At 45.0% G+C, this 21783-nt stretch overlaps 1 protein-coding gene across 4 annotated transcripts in view; it reads left to right on the forward strand.

Moving 5' to 3' along the window:
* Positions 1 to 21131, forward strand: part of MARCHF10 (membrane associated ring-CH-type finger 10) — a 90600-nt gene extending 69469 nt beyond the window's left edge. For all 4 annotated transcript variants that reach the window (XM_056548545.1, XM_056548541.1, XM_056548546.1 and 1 more), the window contains 2 exons: positions 17306 to 17348; positions 19420 to 21131. In XM_056548545.1, the coding sequence (XP_056404520.1) occupies positions 17306 to 17348; positions 19420 to 19448 (72 nt within the window). In that variant the 3' untranslated portion in view covers positions 19449 to 21131. The remainder of the gene's footprint in view (positions 1 to 17305; positions 17349 to 19419) is intronic.
* Positions 21132 to 21783: the final 652 nt, after the last annotated feature.

Genomic DNA, 21783 nt, shown 5'->3' on the forward strand with positions numbered 1-21783 from the left:
CCCACAGGGAATTCAAGCAGTACAGGTACCCAACTTTCTTCATGTATTACAGTGGTGGAGATTTATCAAAAGCTGTCCAGCAGAAAAGTTGCTGAGTTGCCCATAGCAACCAATTAGATCACTTCTTTCGTTTTTCAGAGGCCTTTTCAAAAATGAAAGGAGCAATCTGATTGGTTGCTGATTGGGTTAATGGAGAACTGGGCTGACTTCGCTGTCGGATACCGGCTCTACCATAGGCATGTGCTGCACCTCAGTGGGGAGGGTGCAGCTGTGCTTGGGGAGAAGATGGCTAGAAGGGTGGAAGAATGTTTAAACTAGGGACTGGGGGGGGGAGGGAACCTACAACGTAGAGGGGGAAGATAGTGTAGATAGAGAGGGGGGATTCATTAATGTACCTGGGGTTGGAGCGGAGGGAGGGGTTTGAATAGTTAAAGTGGTACTCCGGTGCTTAGACATCTTATCCCCTATCCAAAGGATAGGGGATAAGATGCCTGATCGCGGGAGTCCTGCCGCTGGGGACCCTCGTGATCTTGCATGCGGCACCCCGTTTGTAATCAGTCCCCGAAGCGTGTTCGCTCCGGGACTGATTACCGGCGACCACAGGGTGGGCGGCGTGTGATGTCACGCCTCCGCCACCGTGTGACATCACGCTCCGCCCCTCAATGCAAGCCTACGGGAGGGGGCGTGATAGGCTTCATAGGAAGAAAAAACATACGCCTTTGAATGTTGACTAATGCCAGAAGTCTGTCCAATAAAACAGAGAAACTGGAGTGGTTGATGTCTGAGGAAAATTATGACCTAGTGGGTATAACAGAGACTTGGTTGGACGATAGCCATGACTGGGCGTTCAACATACAGGGATATAGTCTATTCTGGAAGGATCTGCCAAAACGGAAAGGGTGAGGAGTTTGTCTTTATGTAAAGTCCAGTCTGAAGGCCGCACTTCGGGAGGATATACGGGAGGGAAACAATAATATGGAGTCATTATGGGTAGAAATATATGGAGATAAAAATAAAAAAAATTCTGATAGGGGTTTGCTATAAGCCACCAAACATAATGGAAGAGGAAGAAGATCAATTACTGAGGCAAATAAACAAGGCAGCAAATCAGAGTGAGGTGATAATAATGGGGGACTTTAACTATCCTGATATAAACTGGGAGACTGAGACCTGTGAATCTCTGGAAACAGGTTTCTGACTATAGCTAAAGACAATTATCTGTCCCAAATGGTGCAGGGCCCGACCAGTGGGGGCGCCCCAATTAGACTTAATATTAACCAACAGACCTGACAGAGTAATTAATGTGCAAGTAGAAGGATACCTAGGAAATAGTGATCATAATATAATGTAACGATGAAAGAAAAAGAGTAATCTTCAGCTCACCTCCCACTGGTCTTGCACGGATCCTAAGCCTGGCCCAGCTTGATATACAGTATGAGAAGAGAAGCCACAAAAAAAATTAACTTTAGGAAGGCAAAGTTTGATCAACTCAGTATAAAATGGTCCTCAAAAACAAGAATACTGACACTAAATGGGAGACTTTTAAAAATATCTTAAATTCTCACTGTAAGATGTATATACCTTATGGGAATAAAATGGTCAGAAATAAAAGAAAGCCAATGTGGATGAATAAAAATATTAAGGGGGCAATAAATGACAAAAATAAAGCATTTAAACTACTAAAACAGGACGGCAGTGAAGAAGCATTAAAAAGCTATAGAGGAAAATGTTAATTACCGTATTTATCGGCGTATAACACGCACTTTTGAAACTTAAATGTAAGGCAAAAAGCCTGCCTGCATGTTATACGCCGATAAATGTGCTGGTCACTGATCTAAAGTGGCCGCAGCGGCGGCTGCTTGTTAAGGATCAGCAGCCTGGCTGAGGCCACTTTAAATCAGTGACCAGCGCCGTCTCCTGCAGGCTCAGACTTCTCCCCGCTCTGCTTTTTATTTTCCTAACCTCCCCTTCCTCATAATTCCCCCTTTTCCCCTGCTTTTTAAAAAAAAATTAGTTTTCTTACCTGGCTGTGCTTCGGAGGGTCTTGCGGGCGACGTCACTTTTCATTTCCTGCAGCCCCTACTATTCAGAGTGGCCGAAGCGCCGGCCACTTTAGAAAAGTGACCAGCGGCGACTGCAGGAAATGAAAAGTGACGTCCCTGTTACCGCGCAGAGAAGCCGGAAGAGGACGTCACTCATCTGCTTCCCTGACTACACAGCCCGCAAAACCCACCGCCTGACCTGGCCTGTCGAAGCGCAGCCAGGTAAGGAAGATAAAAAAAAACTATAAAAAGCAGGGGAAAAGGGGGAATGATGAGGCATGGGAAGAATGGCATAGGAGGAACGATGAGGGGGGGAATGATGGGGAGGATGATGAGACAGGGGGAAATGATGAGGGGGTGATGAGACACTAAAGGGGTAATGTCTGTATGGCTAGTGGTCTATGGCAGGGGTAAATGATGAGGGGGGGGGATGATTAGACATGGAGGGGGCGATGAGATGGGTAACTGTGGCACAGGGAATGATGTGCCACTGGGGGGGATGGGACCAAACTGAGGTGCAGGGGAAATCAAAGTTGGGGGGATGATGTGGCATTTAGTCCAAGTAATTTATTTTACATTTATTTTTTTTTAACTTAAATTTAACTGTAAATATTGGGTGTTATACGCCGATAAATACGGTATGTAAAAAACTGATAAAAGCTGCAAAAATAGAGACAGAAAGACTTTTTGCCAAAGAGAGTAAGACTAACCCCAAAATGTTCTTTAACTATATAAATAGCAAAAAGGTCAAACAAAAGCAAAAAGTGTAGGCCCTTTAAAAAAATTATGAGGAAGAAATTATAGATGGGGATCAGGAAAAAGCAAAGATATTAAACAAATTCTTCTCCACTGTATTCACAGAGGAAAATGAAATGCCAGGTGAAATCAAGCGAGATAAAGTAAACTCCCCAGTACAGGTCACCTATCTAACCCAGGAAGAAGTACAGTGCCACTTACAAAAAATCAAAGTAGACAAATCACCAGGTCCAGATGACATTCACCCCCGTGTTCTAAAGTTATTAAGTAATGTAATAGACAGACCCCTATTTTTAATATTCAGGGACTCTATAGTAACAGGGACTGTTCCCCAGGACTGGCGCATGGCAAATGTGGTGCCAATATTTAAAAAGCGGTCAAAAGGTGTCCCTGGGAATTATAGGCCTGTTAGTTTAAAGAGGTTGTGCACTGCCCTGCCTTTCGGAGCTCCACACGCAGCGTCCGGAAGTTCATTACTCCGAACGCTGTGTGCGGGCTTCGGTGCTCGCGGCCGCCGGGCGTGACGTTACGCCCGCCCCCTTCCGAAGTCTATGGGAAGGGGGCGTGACAGCGGTCTCGCCCCCTTCCCATAGACTTTCGTTGAGGGGGCGGGCGTGACGTCAAGAGGGGTCGGGCGTGACGTCACGCCCGGCGGCCGCGAACACGGAAGCCCGCACACAGCGTTTGGAGTAATGAACTTCTGGACGCTGCGTGCGGAGCTCCGAAAGGCAGGGCAGCGCACAACCCCTTTAAACTCTGTTGTATGTAAATTGTTTGAGGGTTTTCTAAGGGATGCTATTTTGGAGTGTCTTGATAAAAATAAATGTATGACTCCATATCAGAATGGGTTTATGAGGGATCGGTCCTGTCAAACTAACCTGATCAGCTTTTATGAGGAGGTGAGCTCCAGACTGGACCAGGGGCAATCTCTGTATGTCGTATATCTGGATTTTTCAAAGCATTTGATACGGTTCCACATAAAAGGTTGGTGCATGAAATGAAAATGCTTGGATTGTGGGAAAATGTGTGCAAGTGGGTAAGTAACTGGCTCAGTGATAGGAAACAGAGGGTGGTTATTAATGGTACTTATTCTGATTATGTGATTATAAGTGGTGGCGTACCACAGGGGTCCGTCTTGGGTCCTGTTCTATTTAATTTATTTATTAATGACCTTGTAGAGGGTTTGAATAGTAAAGTAGCAATCTTTGCAGATTATACTAAACTCTGCAAAGTGGTAAACACAATAGAGGACAGTGCACTGTTACAAATGGATCTGGATAGGTTGGAGTTTTGGGCTGGGAAGTGGCAGATGAGGTTCAACACTGATAAATGTAAGGTAATGCACAATCTGGGCTGCGATTATATATTAAATGGGAGCACACTTGGGACGACTGACATGGAAAAGGACTTAGGGGTCTTAGTTAACAGTAAATTTACCTGTAGTGACCAGTGTCGGGCAGCTGCTGCCAAGGCAAATAAAATCATGGAGTGCATCAATAGATGCCCACGACAAGGAAATAATTCTACTGCTGTACAAATCACTAGTCAGACCACACATAGAATACTGTGTACAGTACTGGGCACCAGTGTACAAGAAAGATCTAGGGGAGCTGGAGAGGGTTCAAAGACAGGCAACCAGAGTAATATGGGGAATGGGAGGACTACAGTATCCAGAAAGATTATCAGAATTAGGGTTATTTAGTTTAGAAAAAAGAAGGCTTAGGGGCAACCTAATAACTATGTATAAATATATCAGGGGACCATACTCTCCCATGATCTATTTATACCCAGGACTATATCTATAAAAAAAAGGGGCATCCTCTACATCTAGAGGAAAGAAGGTTTCTACACCAGAACAGAGGGGGTTCTTTACTGTAAGAGCAGTGAGACTGTGGAATTCTCTCCCGGAGTTCAAAAGGGGTCTGGATGCATTTTTGGAGAGTAATAACATTACAGGTTATGTATACTAGATGTATAGGGACAGAACGTTGATCTAGGGATTTATTCTGACTGCCATATTTGGAGTCGGGAAGGAATTTTTACCTCTAGTATGAGTTTTTTTTTTGCCTCCTCTGGATCAACTCAGTAGGGACTCATTAGGGATATAGGTTGAACTTGTTGGTTTTGAACTATGTTACTTAAGATGCTTTTTGACCATAGTTTAGCTTAATTTTTTGTAATATAGCATAAGCTAACTAGTACCGTGTTGGAACCCTTTTTGCCTTCAGAACTGCCTTAAAGGGTTACTCCACTACCCAGCATCCCTGAAGATTGAGTTCCAAACACTATGTGCAGGCTTCCGCGTTCACGCCCGTCCCCTTGTGACGTCACGCCCCGTCATGTGACATCACGTCTCGTCCCCTCAATGCAAGTCTATGGGAGGGGGCATGACAGCAATCGCGCCCCCTTCTCATAGACTTTCATTGAGGGGGCGGGCGTGAACACGGAAGCCCGCACACAGTGTTCGGAACTCAATGTTCCAGACGCTGGGGAGCAGAGTTACCCTTTAATTCTTTGTGGCACCTTTTCTGGAATGTTGGAAACGTTATGGTGCACATTGACATCATGGCACCATGCTATTTTTGCAGATTTGTCTGCTGCACATCTATTATACGAAACTCCCATTCCACCACATCCCAGAGGTAATTGATATGATTGAGATCTGGTGACTGTGGAGGCCAATGGAGTACAGTGACCTCATTGTCATGTTTGAGATGATGTGAGCTTTGTGATATGCTGGTTTATCCTAATGAAAGAGTCAACAGAAGATGGGTCCACTGTGGTCATAAAGGTATTGATCTGGTCGGCAACAATACTGCTGCTCAATTAGTACTAAGAGGCCCAAAGTGTGCCAAAAAAAATGTCCCTCCACGGCATTACACCACTAGCTTGAGCTGTACAAGGCAGGATGGAGCCTTGGATTTTTATGCCAAATTTTGACCCTGCTACATTGGAATCAAGACACATCACACCAGTCTTCCATTGTAGCCCGAGTTTTCTGTTCTTAGATGATATGATTGGCACCCAATGTGGTCTTCTGCTGCTGTAGCCCATCTGCTTCAAGGTTTGATGTGTTGTGCTTTCTGATATGGTATTCCCCATATCTTGGTAACGAGTGGCTATTTGAGCTAATATTGCCTCTTATCATCTTGAAACAGTCTGTTCATACTCCTCTGACATCAGCAAGCTATTTTTGTCCACACAACTACCGCTCTCTGGATATTTCTTTTTCGGACCATTCTATTAAACCATAGGGATGGTTGTGTGTGAAAATCGCAATAGATCAGCAGCCCTTCTAGCACTAAAAACCATGTCACATTCTAAGTTACTTAAATCCTCATTTCCATCCTCTCCAATGCTCGGTTTGAACTTTAGCAAGTTGCCTTGGCCACATCTACATGCCTAAATGCATGTCATGTGATTGGCTATTTGTGTTATCAAGCAATTGAACAGGTGTACCTAATAAAGGGACCAGTGAGTTTATATGACCACTTTTATAACAACAGTCACACAATTTAAACAACTAACATGCAATTCATGTTCACAATGAGACGTTTTGTATTACTAGCATAGATGCTTGTGTGTTTTTTCCCGAAAGAGAATACTAGACATAGCATAACCTACAATTTGCATGTAAAGTTTAGTCACCTACAGCTGGGGTTACACAAACATTTTGTTAGGAATCACGGCAGGTGGTGGATCCTCTGGGCCTGTGTGGATGGAGACTTGAGCCGTGCCAGGGAGTGGGGTCTAAGGTGCCATTGGTTTTCACCAGAGCCCGCTGCAAAGCAGGATGGTCTTGCTGTGGCAGGTGGCACCCAGGTCGCTACCCCTGGCACGACTTGTCCACACAGGTAGCTGGGGATGGCGTGGCACAGAAGGAGACAGACAGGATGTGGCAGGATGGCAGAAGGTCAGGGCAGGAACACAGGTACAGGATAGGATGGAAGCTAGGAACAGATACACAGTAACTGGGAGACAGGACTTCACTATGGCTAAGCAGGTACTTATGGACAAGGGACAGGTGCAGACACTTTAATTAATTGGTACTGGCCCTTTAAGAAACAGAGCTCGCCCTAGGGGATGGAGGCATGCAAGCCGGAGCTGCAGGGACACCAGGGAGCAGAGACACAAGAAGGTGAGTGACGGGCTGAAACTCGCATGCGGGCACAGACAGGGAGCGCTCGCGGCCGGAGAGTCCGGACTGTTACACATTTTTAAAGTCCTGTGATGTATGTGTGACCGCTTCAAACACAACAAGCTGCAAATGTCACTATATAACTGCTGTTACTTTTAAATTGCACAACATCTTTGTGTAGCCTCATCATGGTGCAATTTCAGTGTAAGTTTTAGCATTTTCATTCTAATCAAAATCAAGAATGGATCAAACAAGAGAAAATATAAATATAGTCTAAATGGCAGTGTGCAGTTTAAGTACATATATCTGACAATATTTTAATGCACCATTAACTTTATGGCATACCATGCTGGCATGTCATATATATATATATAGGGGGTCCTGCCTTTGGTTTAGCTGTGTCTGTAACTTCTTTAGAATAGAGACACATGTGCCCAAAAGGCCACATCACCCAACAGAATGGGAGTCAGCATGCCCTTATTCTTCCAACTACTGAGGGTCCTTTAGTTGGGGCCCCTACCTACCAGACATGTATAGCAAATATTGAAGATAGGTCATCAATGTCAATAAAGAGAACTCATTTTTAACTTATTATAGCCAATGAAACAAGCAGAGAAATATAATATAAAAATTTCCATACAGCTTACAATATTTTATAATAAATATAATCCCTACATGTGTATAAAAAATTGTGTTTTCACTATAACAAATAGGTGCCAAGTTGAAAAGCTGCACTTTCTTTTGTGAATTCAAGGTGACTTTGACTTATGCTGTTGTTAGACCTTGAGGCCCTTCTAGGCCGTCTTCCAAATAGCAGGTCAGGGAATTTTCAGCAAAACGTTACACAAGTTTGATGATGATGATGAGTGCAAAAATGTTCTCTTGTATTGTATATCTTTTTACACAAAGGTAAAATCAGCAGTTACATCTCCTTAGTGGACCCTACACATACTACACATGGGACTATGTAAATACTGGACTTACACAAGTCAAACAAATCATCCTGCGTAGTGTTTCTTTTTAACAAGTATTACACTAATACCTTCTTCGGGCATGTTAACCTAACAAAGAGGGATTCCCAGTGTAGTACGGCCCACGCTGTTGGCTAATTAGAGAATCATATCCACAGTTTCAAGTTTCCAATAGTAAAAAATAGGGGGAATAAATACTGCCTGTTGTGGATGTAATGCTAGATGAACGGTGTAGTTTATCACATAATTTTAGGGTCTCCACTATTAAATTTGGAAATCAATTGTCAATCATGAAATCAAGTATTGTCAAGTATTGGAGGTAGATGCATAGAGTGTTTTAAGGCACAATCCTCCATAGCTCTTGGACTCATAAAGGGGTCCCTAGTGTTCATAGCAGGGGCGGACATATCACTTGTTCAGCCGGTTCGGCTGCACAGGGGCCCAGCGTTTTCAGTGGCCCACCTAGTGGCCCAGGTCACAGCCTGGGCCTCACAGTCTGGGCCCCTGCAGGGCCCCCTGCCAGTACTTCATACTAAATGCTGCAGCAACAGGTCCCGGACCTGCCGCTGACAGCAGTAATTTACCTTTAAACCGGCCGGGCGAGAGGACAGGCCAGGGGCTGATGGGAACAGACGTGCCCCGCGCAGGCACGCACATCTGTTCCAAGCCCCTGACATCACGTGTCATGACCTCTGACCCCGGCAGAAGCGACAGGAGCAGCAAACCCTCCCGCCTCACAGCCGCATCACTGAGCAGATAAGGTGAGGAGAGCGACGGTCGGGTGCAGGGCGGTGGGGGGTTGGGGAGGGGGGGATTGTAATGATGATGAAGAGGACAGGAGGGATGTTGAAGAGGTTGGTAGTGTAATGATAAGGAGGATTGGGGGTCTGGGAGAGCGTAGTGTTGATAAGGAGGACCAGAAGGGGGGTCAGGGGTGTAGTGATTAGGGGGTTTAATGTTGATGAGAAGGACTGGGGGGGTGTCAGCTGTGTAATAATGATGAGGTGCTTAAGGTATATGGGGTGATGAGGAGACTGAGGATGGAGTGCATGGGGTGTATGGGGGTGATGAGGAGACTGAGGATGGAGTGCATGGGGTGATGAGGATGGAGTGCATGGGGTGTATGGGGTGATGAGGATGGAGTGCATGGGGTGTATGGGGTGATGAGGATGGAGTGCATGGGGTGTATGGGGTGATGAGGAGACTGAGGATGGAGTGCATGGGGTGATTAGGAGACTGAGGATGGAGTGTATGGGGTGATGAGGAGACTGAGGATGGAGTGCATGGGGTGATTAGGAGACTGAGGATGGAGTGTATGGGGTGATGAGGAGACTGAGGATGGAGTGCATGGGTTGTATGGGGTGAAGAGGATGGAGTGCATGGGGTGTATGGGGTGATGAGGAGACTGAGGATGGAGTGCATGGGGTGATTAGGAGACTGAGGATGGAGTGCATGGGGTGTATGGGGTGATGAGGAGACTGAGGATGGAGTGCATGGGGTGATGAGGAGACTGAGGATGGAGTGCGTGGGGTGTATGGGGGTGATGAGGAGACTGAGGATGGAGTGCGTGGGGTGTATGGGGGTGATGAGGATGGAGTGCATGGGGTGTATGGGGTGATGAGGAGACTGAGGATGGAGTGCGTGGGGTGTATGGGGTGATGAGGATGGAGTGCATGGGGTGTATGGGGTGATGAGGATGGAGTGCATGGGGTGTATGGGGGTGATGAGGAGACTGAGGATGCAGTGCATGGGTTGTATGGGGTGAAGAGGATGGAGTGCATGGGGTGTATGGGGTGATGAGGAGACTGAGGATGGAGTGCATGGGGTGATGAGGAGACTGAGGATGGAGTGCATGGGGTGATGAGGAGACTGAGGATAGAGTGCATGGGGTGATGAGGAGACAGAGGATGGAGTGCATGGGGTGATGAGGATGGAGTGCATGGGGTGATGAGGAGACTGAGGATGGAGTGCATGGGGTGATGAGGAGACTGAAGATGGAGTGCATAGGGTGATGAGGAGACTGAGGATGGAGTGCGTGGGATGATGAGGAGACTGAGGATGGAGTGCATGGGGTGATGAGAAGACTGAGGATGGAGTGCATGGGGTGTATGGGGTGATGAGGAGACTGAGGATGGAGTGCATGGGGTGTATGGGGGTGATGAGGAGACTGAGGATGGAGTGCGTGGGGTGTATGGGGTGATGAGGAGACAGAGGATGAGTTGTGTGGGGTGTATGGGGTGATGAGACTGAAGATAGGGTGTATGGGGTGATGAGAAGACTGAGGATGGGGTGTATGGGGTGATGAGGAGACTGAGGATGGGGTGCATGGGGTGATGAGGAGACTGAGGATGGGGTGCGTGGGGTGTATGGGGTGATGAGGAGACTGAGGATGGGGTGTATGGGGTGATGAGGAGACCGAGGATAGGTTGTGTGGGGTGTATGGGGTGATGAGACTGAAAATGGGGTGCGTGGGGTGTATGGGGGTGATGAGACTGAGGATGGGGTGCGTGGGGTGTATGGGGTGATGAGGAGACTGAGGATGGGGTATATGGGGGTGATGAGGAGACTGAGGATGGGGTGCGTGGGGTGTATGGGGTGATGAGGAGACTGAGGATGGGGTGTATGGGGTGATGAGGAGACCGAGGATAGGTTGTGTGGGGTGTATGGGGTGATGAGACTGAAGATGGGGTGCGTGGGGTGTATGGGGGTGATGAGACTGAGGATGGGGTGCGTGGGGTGTATGGGGTGATGAGGAGACTGAGGATGGGGTATATGGGGGTGATGAGGAGACTGAGGATGGGGTGCGTGGGGTGTATGGGGTGATGAGGAGACTGAGGATGGGGTGTATGGGGTGATGAGGAGACCGAGGATAGGTTGTGTGGGGTGTATGGGGTGATGAGACTGAAGATGGGGTGCGTGGGGTGTATGGGGGTGATGAGACTGAGGATGGGGTGCGTGGGGTGTATGGGGTGATGAGGAGACTGAGGATGGGGTATATGGGGGTGATGAGGAGACTGAGGATGGAGTGCATGGGGTGATGAGGAGACCAAGGATGGAGTGCATGGGGTGTATGGGGGTGATGATTAGACTGAGGATGGGTTGTGTGGGGTGTATGGGGGGATAAGACTGAGGAAGGGGTGCGTGGGGTGTATGGGGGAGATGAGGAGACTGAGGATGGGTTGCGTGGGGTGTATGGGGTGATGAGGAGACTGAGGATGGAGTGCGTGGGGTGTATGGGGTGATGAGGAGACTGAGGATGGAGTGCGTGGGGTGTATGGGGTGATGAGGAGACTGAGGATGGAGTGCATGTGGTGATGAGGAGACTGAGGATGGAGTGCATGTGGTGATGAGGAGACCGAGGATGGAGTGTGTGGGGTATATGGGGTGATTAGACTGAGGATGGGTTGTGTGGGATGTATGGGGGGATAAGACTGAGGAAGGGGTGCGTGGGGTGTATGGGGGAGATGAGGAGACTGAGGATGGGTTGCGTGGGGTGTATGGGGTGATGAGGAGACTGAGGATGGAGTGCGTGGGGTGTATGGGGTGATTCAGTGGTGTATAGTGATTGGCAGTATTATATTAATAGAGTACAGTGGTTGGCAGTATTATATTCAGGGGAACAGTATTTGTCAGTATTATATTCGGGAGTACAGTGGTTGGCAGTATTATATTCAGGGGGTACAGTATTTGGCAAGGTTATAATGATTATTGTCATCATACAGAGGATGAGGATCTACTGACAAATTAAGGAACCAATGATGTCCAGGTGTCAGACTCTGCAGAGAAGATGGAAGAAATCCTGGTGTCTGGACCAGAGGAAGAAGAAAAGTAAAGACAACAGAGAAGACGTCAGGTCAGTGATATCATTGTGTATTTTCCTAACTGTCCCATCAGAGCTGTAGTCACTGATATCATTGTGTAGTCTCCTGACTGTCCCATCAGCTGTAGTCACTTCAGACATGATGGGAGTTGCAGCTTTCCAACATCTGGGGAGCCACTTGAACCAAGGATATTGGTGGGGGTCCCATGAGTCAGACCCCCACCATAAAAATGGGCTGTTTATTTTAAAATGCCTGAGCCTATTTTTGGTCCCAGTCTGGCCCTGCCTGTAAGTCACTTCTATCACTAAGGAGCAAAGGAACCAGGGGGTGCCAAGGGGTGTCGTGCTAAGTCCAGGGGTGTGAATGTAAAGGGGAGCACTGCCCTCTGCCTCCAAGCTAGATACGGGTCAGGCTGACCCGGGGGAGTACTCACTGGGCCGCACACAGAGGGACAGGGGCCACCCGGAGCCCACCTCAGGAGCCGTTCCATCCACCTGCGGTGGACAAGGCAAGTGGCGACACTACATGCGCGGGGTAAGTGGAGGCCCTCCGGTGGAGTCTAGGTACATGAGGGGGCACAGTGCTGGGGAGGGGGGCCCAGGCACATTCTTTGCACAGGGGCCCTCTGCTGTCTGTGTCCGCCCCTGGTTCATAGTGATTGTAATGGAAAAGGAAGATTTAATTAATAGTTTTCATGTAACCCACTACAAACCAATGTAACCTACTGCTGGTAACACGAAATAACTAATCTAATACTATGCACCCACTGTTTATTCTTACTTGTATTATGAGAATTTATTAGAAGAGACTAGACAAGAATAGAATGGTTTTCTACCTATTTTTAAAGAAGAACGATTCATGCAATAAAGACTGGAGATGCCCATTCACATAACAGAATACTGTAGTTGTCTGAACCCACTGATTTCAATGGGAGTGGCCAATTATCTTATGTGTATGGGGGCTCCAGATGATGTCTGGGGAAAGAAGGAGGACTAGACATCTTTTTTGTTCTCAAAGGACATAAGTTTCAGTTAGAGGTGTCTTGCAGCCACTTATTCATACTATTGTTTTTGCTGTGTAATATAGTAAATGTGCCGGGACACAAGAGGCCCTTCCACCGAGTCACTCACAAGTTCATGCAACCCCCCCCACCACCACCACCTTAAGTAAACAAGCCCAAGGCAGCTACACAGCTATACTTTTCCTTCTCTTAGGGTGCTTTCACACCACGTTTTGTACTTACGGTTCCCAAATACGGCCGGTTGGCTGCGTTTTCGGCCGTATGCGGTTTCCCGACCGTAGGCAAAAACACGGTTGACCACGTTTTTGCCTGCGGTCGGTAAACCGCATACGGACGAAAACACAGCCGACCAGAGACTGCGGTTCACTCCGGACGGCTCATAGACATGCATTAAATCCAGTTCCCGAATACGGCTGAGTGCGGGCGCCACGATTAAGCCCCGCCCCCTCCTCCCAGCCATATTCGGGAACCGTAAGTACAAAACGTGGTGTGAAAGCACCCTTAACGGGAACCTGTGATCACTTTCATGTCATGCTGCTTGATCCGGCTTCTACCCGCCCCACCAAGTGACCCCAAGTGACACCTGACACGAAATGTGTTGCATGCTGGATATTAAAGTTGTTTTTACCTTCTATCGTGTATATTGAGGACTATTCATGTAAGGAATGGGAAGGACTATTTCCCCATGATCAGTGTTATCAATATCAACAAGGCTATCAGGAGAACTGCTGCATTACATGATGTAAGGAAAAGCCCTTTTACACAGGCTGATTATCGGTCAAATAAGAATTCCTAGGAACATGTTTTCATGATATTTGGCCCATGTAAAATGGCCAGTGATCAGCAGTTGCACATTCGTCAGCTGATCACATATTTTGTTCAGCCATATAAATTATTGTTACCAGCTACACATCGCTCTGTGTACACAGGGAATGTGCAGCTGACAGTGATAAGTTTAATGGGATACACAGCTCAGCAATCGTTCGTGCAGCCTGGTAGCTGTCAGGCCCCACCAATCAATGTTTTATACAATGACCAATGTATAGGTTATAACAAATTATAATAGGAAAATTCCTTTAAGTCCTTTACACTGCATGAATAGAGGACACTAGGTAAGGCTGGGTCCACACTACGTTTTGTCCCATACGGGAGCGCATACGGCAGGGGGGAGCTAAAAGCTCGCGCTCCCGTATGTGACCGTATGCGCTCCCGTATGTCATTCATTTCAATGAGCCGACCGGAGTGAAACGTTCGGTCCGGTCGGCTCATTTTTGCGCCGTATGCGCTTTTACAACCGGACCTAAAACCGTGGTTGACCACAGTTTTAGGTCCGGTTGTAAAAGCGCATACGGCGCAAAAATGAGCCGACCGGACCGAACGTTTCACTCCGGTCGGCTCATTGAAATGAATGACATACGGGAGCGCATACGGTAACATACGGGAGCGCGAGCTTTTAGCTCCCCCCTGCCGTATGCGCTCCCGTATGGGACAAAACGTAGTGTGGACCCAGCCTAACAACACTGAAGACCTATCGGTACAGTGAGTGATAGGCTTATGAATTCTGCAGAACACATTTGTACCATATTTCCCTAACTCCATGTAAAAGACTCTATTTTCTCACAGCTTACTTAAAGGGATAGTCCACGATTTTTTTATTTTTTTTTGACTATGCTACAAGGGCTGTAAAGTTACTTAGTGTTTGTACCAGTGTGTGATGGTGATCTCGCAATTCTTCTATGATTTACTCAGGTCTCAGATTTTCCTAGGAGACATGACATCACTAGTCAGAGAGCCTGTCCTGCTTCAACAAGTGGAGCGACTGCTGGTTGGGCGGGAGATCATTATGCAACTAATTGTATTTTTCAAAGGAAGGGATGTCCAGCGCAGACTCTTGTGCAAAAGGAACTTCTTTATTGATTAAAATTCATAGTTGCTATGGGCTACAACAAAGGATTCTTGACTAAGGCCCTGCGGGCTGAAACGCGTCACACTGCAAGAATCCTTTGTTGTATCCCATAGCAACTATGAATTTTAATCAATAAAGAAGTTCCTTTTGCACAAGAGTCTGCGCTGGACATCCCTTCCTTTGTTCATTACTTTACCGGATCAGTCCAAATCCAGTCTGGGCGCTTACAGGAGTGAGCTGGTATCTGTGTTTCTTGCTTCTAATTGTATTTTTGAAACAGCTGTAGGCACCCTAATTTTAAAAAAAACTGGCTTTTTGAATGGAATACAGCTCATTTGTCTTTTAATGGGTGGGGTGGCTGATGTGGGGGAGGGAGGAAAGTGACGTCACATTTTCAAACAAGGAGCTATGGGATATGTAGTTTAATAGAACAACTTCAACAGGAAATACCCAGTTCAAAAAAAGATAGCCGCAGCATTATGGTAATCTCACAACATAGCCATTTAGCCCCAAAGACAAGAGCAGATCCTTCCTAAGCATGTCCATTACTGTCTGGCAGGTACTTACTAAAATCCCCTTATGGTGGAGAACCCCTTTATTATATTATAGTCTGAGATATAAACTTACCGTTTCCTAATATTTCCAAATATAGCAGAGTGATCATCCAGGCAACAGTAATATAAGCTGAATAGCTGGAGATTTCCCACAAGAGCAGTAATAACAATATGAAAATAGAAATTACACACCACTTTTTGTTCATTTTGAATAACATAATCATATACTTCCTAAGTACAGAAGACGTTGGGGAACCTACAAGGTTCCAGACCAAAATATTAAGAAACATTAATTATGCATTTCTAAAAATTATTGTGTGGACAAGGAGGCAGAACATGTACAGGGGAAAATTACTGAGAAGTCATGTCAACCATGGTAATGATTTCATGAAAGGTGCTATTCCCAAAAGGACTAAGAAGACATAGGACATCAACATTATTCACTGAGTCCATACACAAAAGATGAATGGTGCATAGTGTCAGACTTCAAGTCCTCAGGTGCTCAGTGCTCAAGACCTGACCACAACAATAAAAATTCAATATGCAAAAGTGGATGACTCTAGACCACAGTAGTAAAAAAAAAAAAAAATCCAAGTCCTTTTATTCACCCATCAAATAATGATATATGCAATGTTTCAACATTACAATGAAGAATTCATTGTGAAGTTAAAACTGTGCATGTACCTTATTTGATGGGTAAATAAAAGGACTTGGATTTTTTTAATACCATTGTCTGTTGTGCTGTTTTTCACTTTTGCATATTGAACAATATTCACTGATATGTGCTAAAAAAAAATTGCAACTGATTAAAAATAGCAATAAGTTAAATGGGTATTCCCATCTCCTTAAAGGGGTTCTCCGGTGCTAACACATCTTTTGGATAGGGGATAAGATGCCTGATCGCGGGAGTCCCGCCGCTGGGGTCCCCCGGAATCATGCACGCGGCACCCCGTTTGTAATCAGTCCCCGAAGCGTGTTCGCTCTGATTACAGGCAACCACCTTCGCCCCCGTGTGATGTAACGCTCCACCCCTCAATGCAAGCCTACGGGAGGGGGCGTGATAGCTGTGGAAGCGCAATTTCGCACAAAACAATTGTTACCCGGTAGGGCACACTGGCATCCCTGCAAACAGCAGCCTGATGCCTCGCGGTTTTATCTGCACATGAAGTGAATAAAAGTTTCTTCACATCGCGGTGAGTTGCCTTTCGTCTTTTTTCTTCTATGTTGGACTGTTATACTGAGCACCACCGCAGAAGACATTCAGTTCCCCAATAAGCAGCTTGTCAGAATTGCACATCCCCTTATACAGATAGTGCCGGACAGCTTTTTTCTATTGTGTGTTGTATGTATGCATTTGCTTGGCACAGGAATTAAGCACTGATTTGGGCCCCAATCTGTTGCCAAATGTTAAAGTGTATCGGTCGTCAGCAAAAACTTTTTATATAATATAGATAATACCATTATATGTATATTTGTAATATATATTGGTTAAACAATGTGTATATTTTTGTCCCTACAGCTATTGCATGTGTGTCTCTTTGAGGAGTCCAAATACAGGAAGTGAGGGTGGACAAGCGGGACAATGTGCATATAACATGCTCCTGGCTCATATATCAGGATGATTGACAAGCCAGGAGTCTGCAGCGGTCCCTGCTTGTCCTACCCTCACTTCCTGTTTTTGGACTCCTCATAGAGACACACGGACATTAGCTGCAGGGAAAGAATTTTTTCACCCAAAAATATACACAATTTTTAGCCAATGTATCTTACCAATATACATATAACGGTATTATCTACATTGTATACATTTTTTTTGTTGACAACAGGTACGCTTTAATCATAATATATCTAGAACTGCAACTATGTCATGTGCCAGTTAATCCATGAAGTCTACTGACTGTAGGCATATAAATGTCATAGAGAGGTGGATCTTATACTCAGGAGGACCCCCTATTTTGGGGTTGCAATGAAATCTTGTTAACAGTTTAGGAGTTATATGTACAGGGCCAGAGAGTAACATGTGGCTTGTAAGCCTTGGGTTGGGATTAACAGTGTAGAATATATCTTTCTTTTAATAAACTTTCTTTACTTTATAGCTCTCAAGAAGATTTTTTCATTTGAACTTAGGAAGACAAGAAAGTAAGTTGAATATTTGAATTATATTTTCCTAGACTGGGTAAAAAAAGAGAGGTTTTACCATTAGGCACCAGCAGGCCAGAGCTGCTTCTTTCATAATGTGGCCTTAAAAAAATATAAAATAAAATAAAATGCACTAGCTGGGTGCCTGCCGCTGTTTGAAATTCTGTGAAGGAGTTGCACCCCTTCATTCTCTGAATTGCTGGTGATAAAAAACATCAGATCATAAAGTGATGGAATATCCTAGCAATATGTCATATTTTTAAAAGGGTAATCTGGCAAAAGACATCCTATCCCCTAGAGGATAAGATGTCTGATCTCAGGGGGCCCGCCAATAGATATAAATCAGGGGTGTGGAAATAAAAAAAAAAAAACTACTTGTCCAAGGGACTAAAGCGGAACACAATCTAATTATCCCTCAAGAAAATCCACTTGTCCTGGTAGAGAAAATAATTTCAACCAAAATAGTACGTAAATAAGGTCTTTATTAGTTTCTCCACTTTTGTTTTTTTCCTCCTTGTCCTATAATAGCCATAACTCTTATTTTTCCATCTACAGACCCATATGAGGCTTGTTTTTTGCGGGACCAATTATACTTTGTAATGACGCCTTTCATATTTCCATAACTTATGCTCTGAAACCCAAAAAATTATTTGTGAGGTGAAATAGAAAAAAATGCAAATTGTTCACCATTCACCTTGTGGTCAAATTTACATATTATTTTGATATTTTAGGTCAGCCTGATTACATCAATACCAAATTTGTTTAGTTTCCGTTATGTTTTAATAATAAAACATTTTTTTAAAACTTTTTAATAAAAAAAAAATTCCTGACCCCTATAAATTTTTTTTTAATATATATACTGGGCTGTATGAGGGCTAATTGTACCGATATAGTTTTTATTGGTACCAATTTGGTGTTGATCGGACTTTTTGAACATTTTTTTAAATTTTTTTCTGGGATATAATGTTATAAACATAAAAACGCAATTCTGTTATTTTTTTTTATTTTTTTTTTTACGTTAACTCCATTTACCGTACGGGATTTAAAATGTTATTTTTTAATACTTAGGACAATGATACACGTGCCAATACCAAATGTTTATTTTTATTATGTTTACATATTTTTATATGGAAAATGGTAAAAGGGGGGTGATATGAACTTTTAATATGGAAGGGGTTAATGGGTATTTTTTAAAACTTATTAAACTTTTTTTTTTTAAATACACTTTATTAGGAGGAATCAGATTCCTCATACATATCAATGCAGTTATATTTAACTCCATTGATCTGTGTTCACTTGGTTGAGCCTGCTCAAGGCAGGCTCAATCAAATGCAGATCTATCGGGGCAGCATGAATGCAGAGGTAAGCCCTCTGGCTCACTCCACAGTGGATCAATTCCCTGGAATCGTGATACACCCCCACTAGACCACCAGGGATGGTTATAAGATCCCTTTAGACACCACTGTCAACTTTGACAGCGGTGATCTAATGGGTTATTAGCCAGCCGGGCTAGTAGCGGCGGCCCCTAGCTACTGAAATCAGCTGGGGGGCGCCGAGTATAGAACGGGCTCAAGTCGGGAGCCCGCTCCATACACCATGAGTGCCGGTGTGAGGTGTAGACGTGCGTCCTATGCAAGTCTGCATCCGCTCCTGCACCTCACACTGGCATTATAAAAAAAAAAAAAAAAACAGGGGGAAGTAAGTCAGGCCCTGCTTGCCCGATACAGGGCTAAATCTATGAAAAATTCACCTGTTTGGAGCACGGAATTACATGTCCTGGGCGTTGGCGATAGGATTTCCACATCCCTGTGAATGGAGGGGGCATGGCATTACATCACGACTCCAGTCCCGGAAACACAGAGGTTTCAGAGACTGGAGCAGCAGCCCTGCATAGAATGCGGGTGCTGCACAGAGATCGCAGAGGTCCCAGAGGAGGGCACCCCGCGATGAGACATCTTATCCCCTATGCTTTGGATAGGGCATAAGATTTCTTTGGCCGGAATACTCCTTTAATGAGATGGGACTGCCCCTTTAAATTCTGACGCTGCAAAATAATTCTTCTTCTTTTCAGATTCAAGAAACAACGAGCAGGATTCCTAAATTCCATCTTATTTAAACTGATGTCTATAATCTGTGCACTTATCTTCCAATGGTTTTGGTGCACAGACGCTTCAGCAAGATGCTTCTTCATTCATCCGCCTAAAATCGACCTCAACAAGGATTAGCAGTACAAGTATATATACACACAAACAACAAAACATGACTCTTCTGTTAATACATGAATCTTCTTCAGGACTAATAACAAAAAAAAAAAAAAGTTATTGAAATGCAGAATAACAGTTAACAAATTATTCTAGAATGCAGCTGAAGAGGATTTATATTGGAAGTGACAAAAGAAACACATTTTTAATGGCTCACACACAAAGTTGAACAACAACTAAGCTCTTTTCAGCCGATATGTCGCACTAGGCTCTGGAAGTGCTGTGTGCTTTCAACAAAAGCTTTAACTTGAAAAACTAAAATACTTATCGTAAATGACTAATTAATTTCAATTCTTATTTCATTGTGTAACCATTTTTACAGCTTCGATGCACCTAAAATGAACAATGAAAGGGGTTATCCAACGGAAGGGACGGAAAGGCCTGCACTACCTGTAATAATAAAGAAAAAGCTGCACATGCCTTCCGTGCTTCTCCACTGCCTCTGGTAACGCTGCTCTTGGGTATTGGTGCTCTCCCCTTCTGGGTGCTGGGGCTCAATACATCAATTGCTGTTCAGTCAATCACTGGCCGCAGCTGTGTCTGTGTCCTGCCTCAGTCAGTGATTGGCTGAGCCCTACTCTGAGGTATTCGGCCCCAGAACCAGGAAGAGGAGCGTGGCTGAGACAGGGGCTCGGCCAATTACACCAATTACCACTCAGGCAATCGCTGACATATAATAAAAGTAATGCAAAAAAACACAGCTGTATGAGAGCTGATACATTTGTCTATTTTTTACCCTTAGACGACACAGGGCATACATGGCACGCAGTCAGGGTATATGAAGCGCACTCACAAGTTTAGCACGCTTCATATAAGTCCTGGCTGCTATCAGTCCCTACCAGCCTCCATGTTGTCCGATGATGCTCTGCAGAGTGCCGATAACAATGATCAATACTGTGTTGCTTTAGCACAGCATTTTTCAGTGTTTGCAATCAAAATATTGTGGGGGGGGGGGAATGTGAAAAAACAAGTTGAAAAAATAAAAAAGCCCCTCCCCCTAATAAACGTTTGAACTCTTAATGAATGATATGCATATTTATGCTGCAGCGTTTCTGCTGCCCATTGGGTTCAATGTGCAGCAAAATCTGCTCAAGCAGATCTGCAACAGAAAATACACACCTGTGAATGCACCTTAAGGGTACTTATTCTAGTCCGCCATGTTTTTACAGCGGGCTAGAATAAGCCTGTGCAGCTTTTCTGTTTAGGGGTCACAGAGGCTGGGCCATCAATATGATAGCCAAGCTTCCACTGTAACTACCAGGAGTGGAGAATCCTCTGATGCGGGGAGATTAACCCTTCACATGCTGCGGTTAAATGTGTGGATCGTCTGTGCGACACTTACCTCCAGTGTCTTGAAGGCCTCCAGACTTGCCATGGTGTATGCAGCTGTACTGTGTAGTATGGCAGAGTTCACTGAATGTCAGCCTTAGGCTATATTCACAAACCTTGCTGAACAGAATTGTGGATTTGGAATCCAATTGGATTTCGCAAAATATAAGGCTCAAAACAGGATGACCGTAAATTCAGGAGTTAGTCCGGCGCAGAGAGGAACCATCAGGGAGCCAGATAAAATCAATGGATTTAGTAGATGCAACGCGTTTCGCTGCGCATGCGCAGCTTCATCAGGCATGCTGCTTCATCAGATGCCTGATGAAGCTGTGCATGCGCAGCGAAACGCGTTGCATCTAATAAATCCATTGATTTTATCTGGCTCCCTGATGGTTCCTCTCTGCGCCGGACTAACTCCTGAATTTACGGTCATCCTGTTTTGATTCTACTTCTACCCAGGAGGACCTATACATATATTTATTCTACACTTTACCTTGTTGTGTGTGGGCGCACAGCCAACTCTGGTAAGCGGCTTGGGAATTACCGTCCCCTTCCCCCACTAATAAGACCGGCTGATCCCGCACATGAGGCGCCTTCCTCCCTCTCGCAAAATATAAGACTGGTATTCCACCTCGGAAATTCCACTGGCTGAATGTGACTGCGAAATCCTGTTGAAATCAATAGGCAGTAAATTTTGGTGAAATTAGCTGTGCTACCATGGCCTTGTGCTGACAGGCAGAATACACTGCACTAGTATAGTAGTGCAGTGTATTATACTAGCGATCTGTTGATCACTGTCAGTCCCCTTGTCAGACTAGTGAAAGTAAATATATTAAAAATGCTTT

The sequence above is a fragment of the Hyla sarda genome, chromosome 12, assembly GCF_029499605.1.
Source record: "Hyla sarda isolate aHylSar1 chromosome 12, aHylSar1.hap1, whole genome shotgun sequence".
Classification (NCBI taxonomy): Eukaryota; Metazoa; Chordata; class Amphibia; order Anura; family Hylidae; genus Hyla; species Hyla sarda.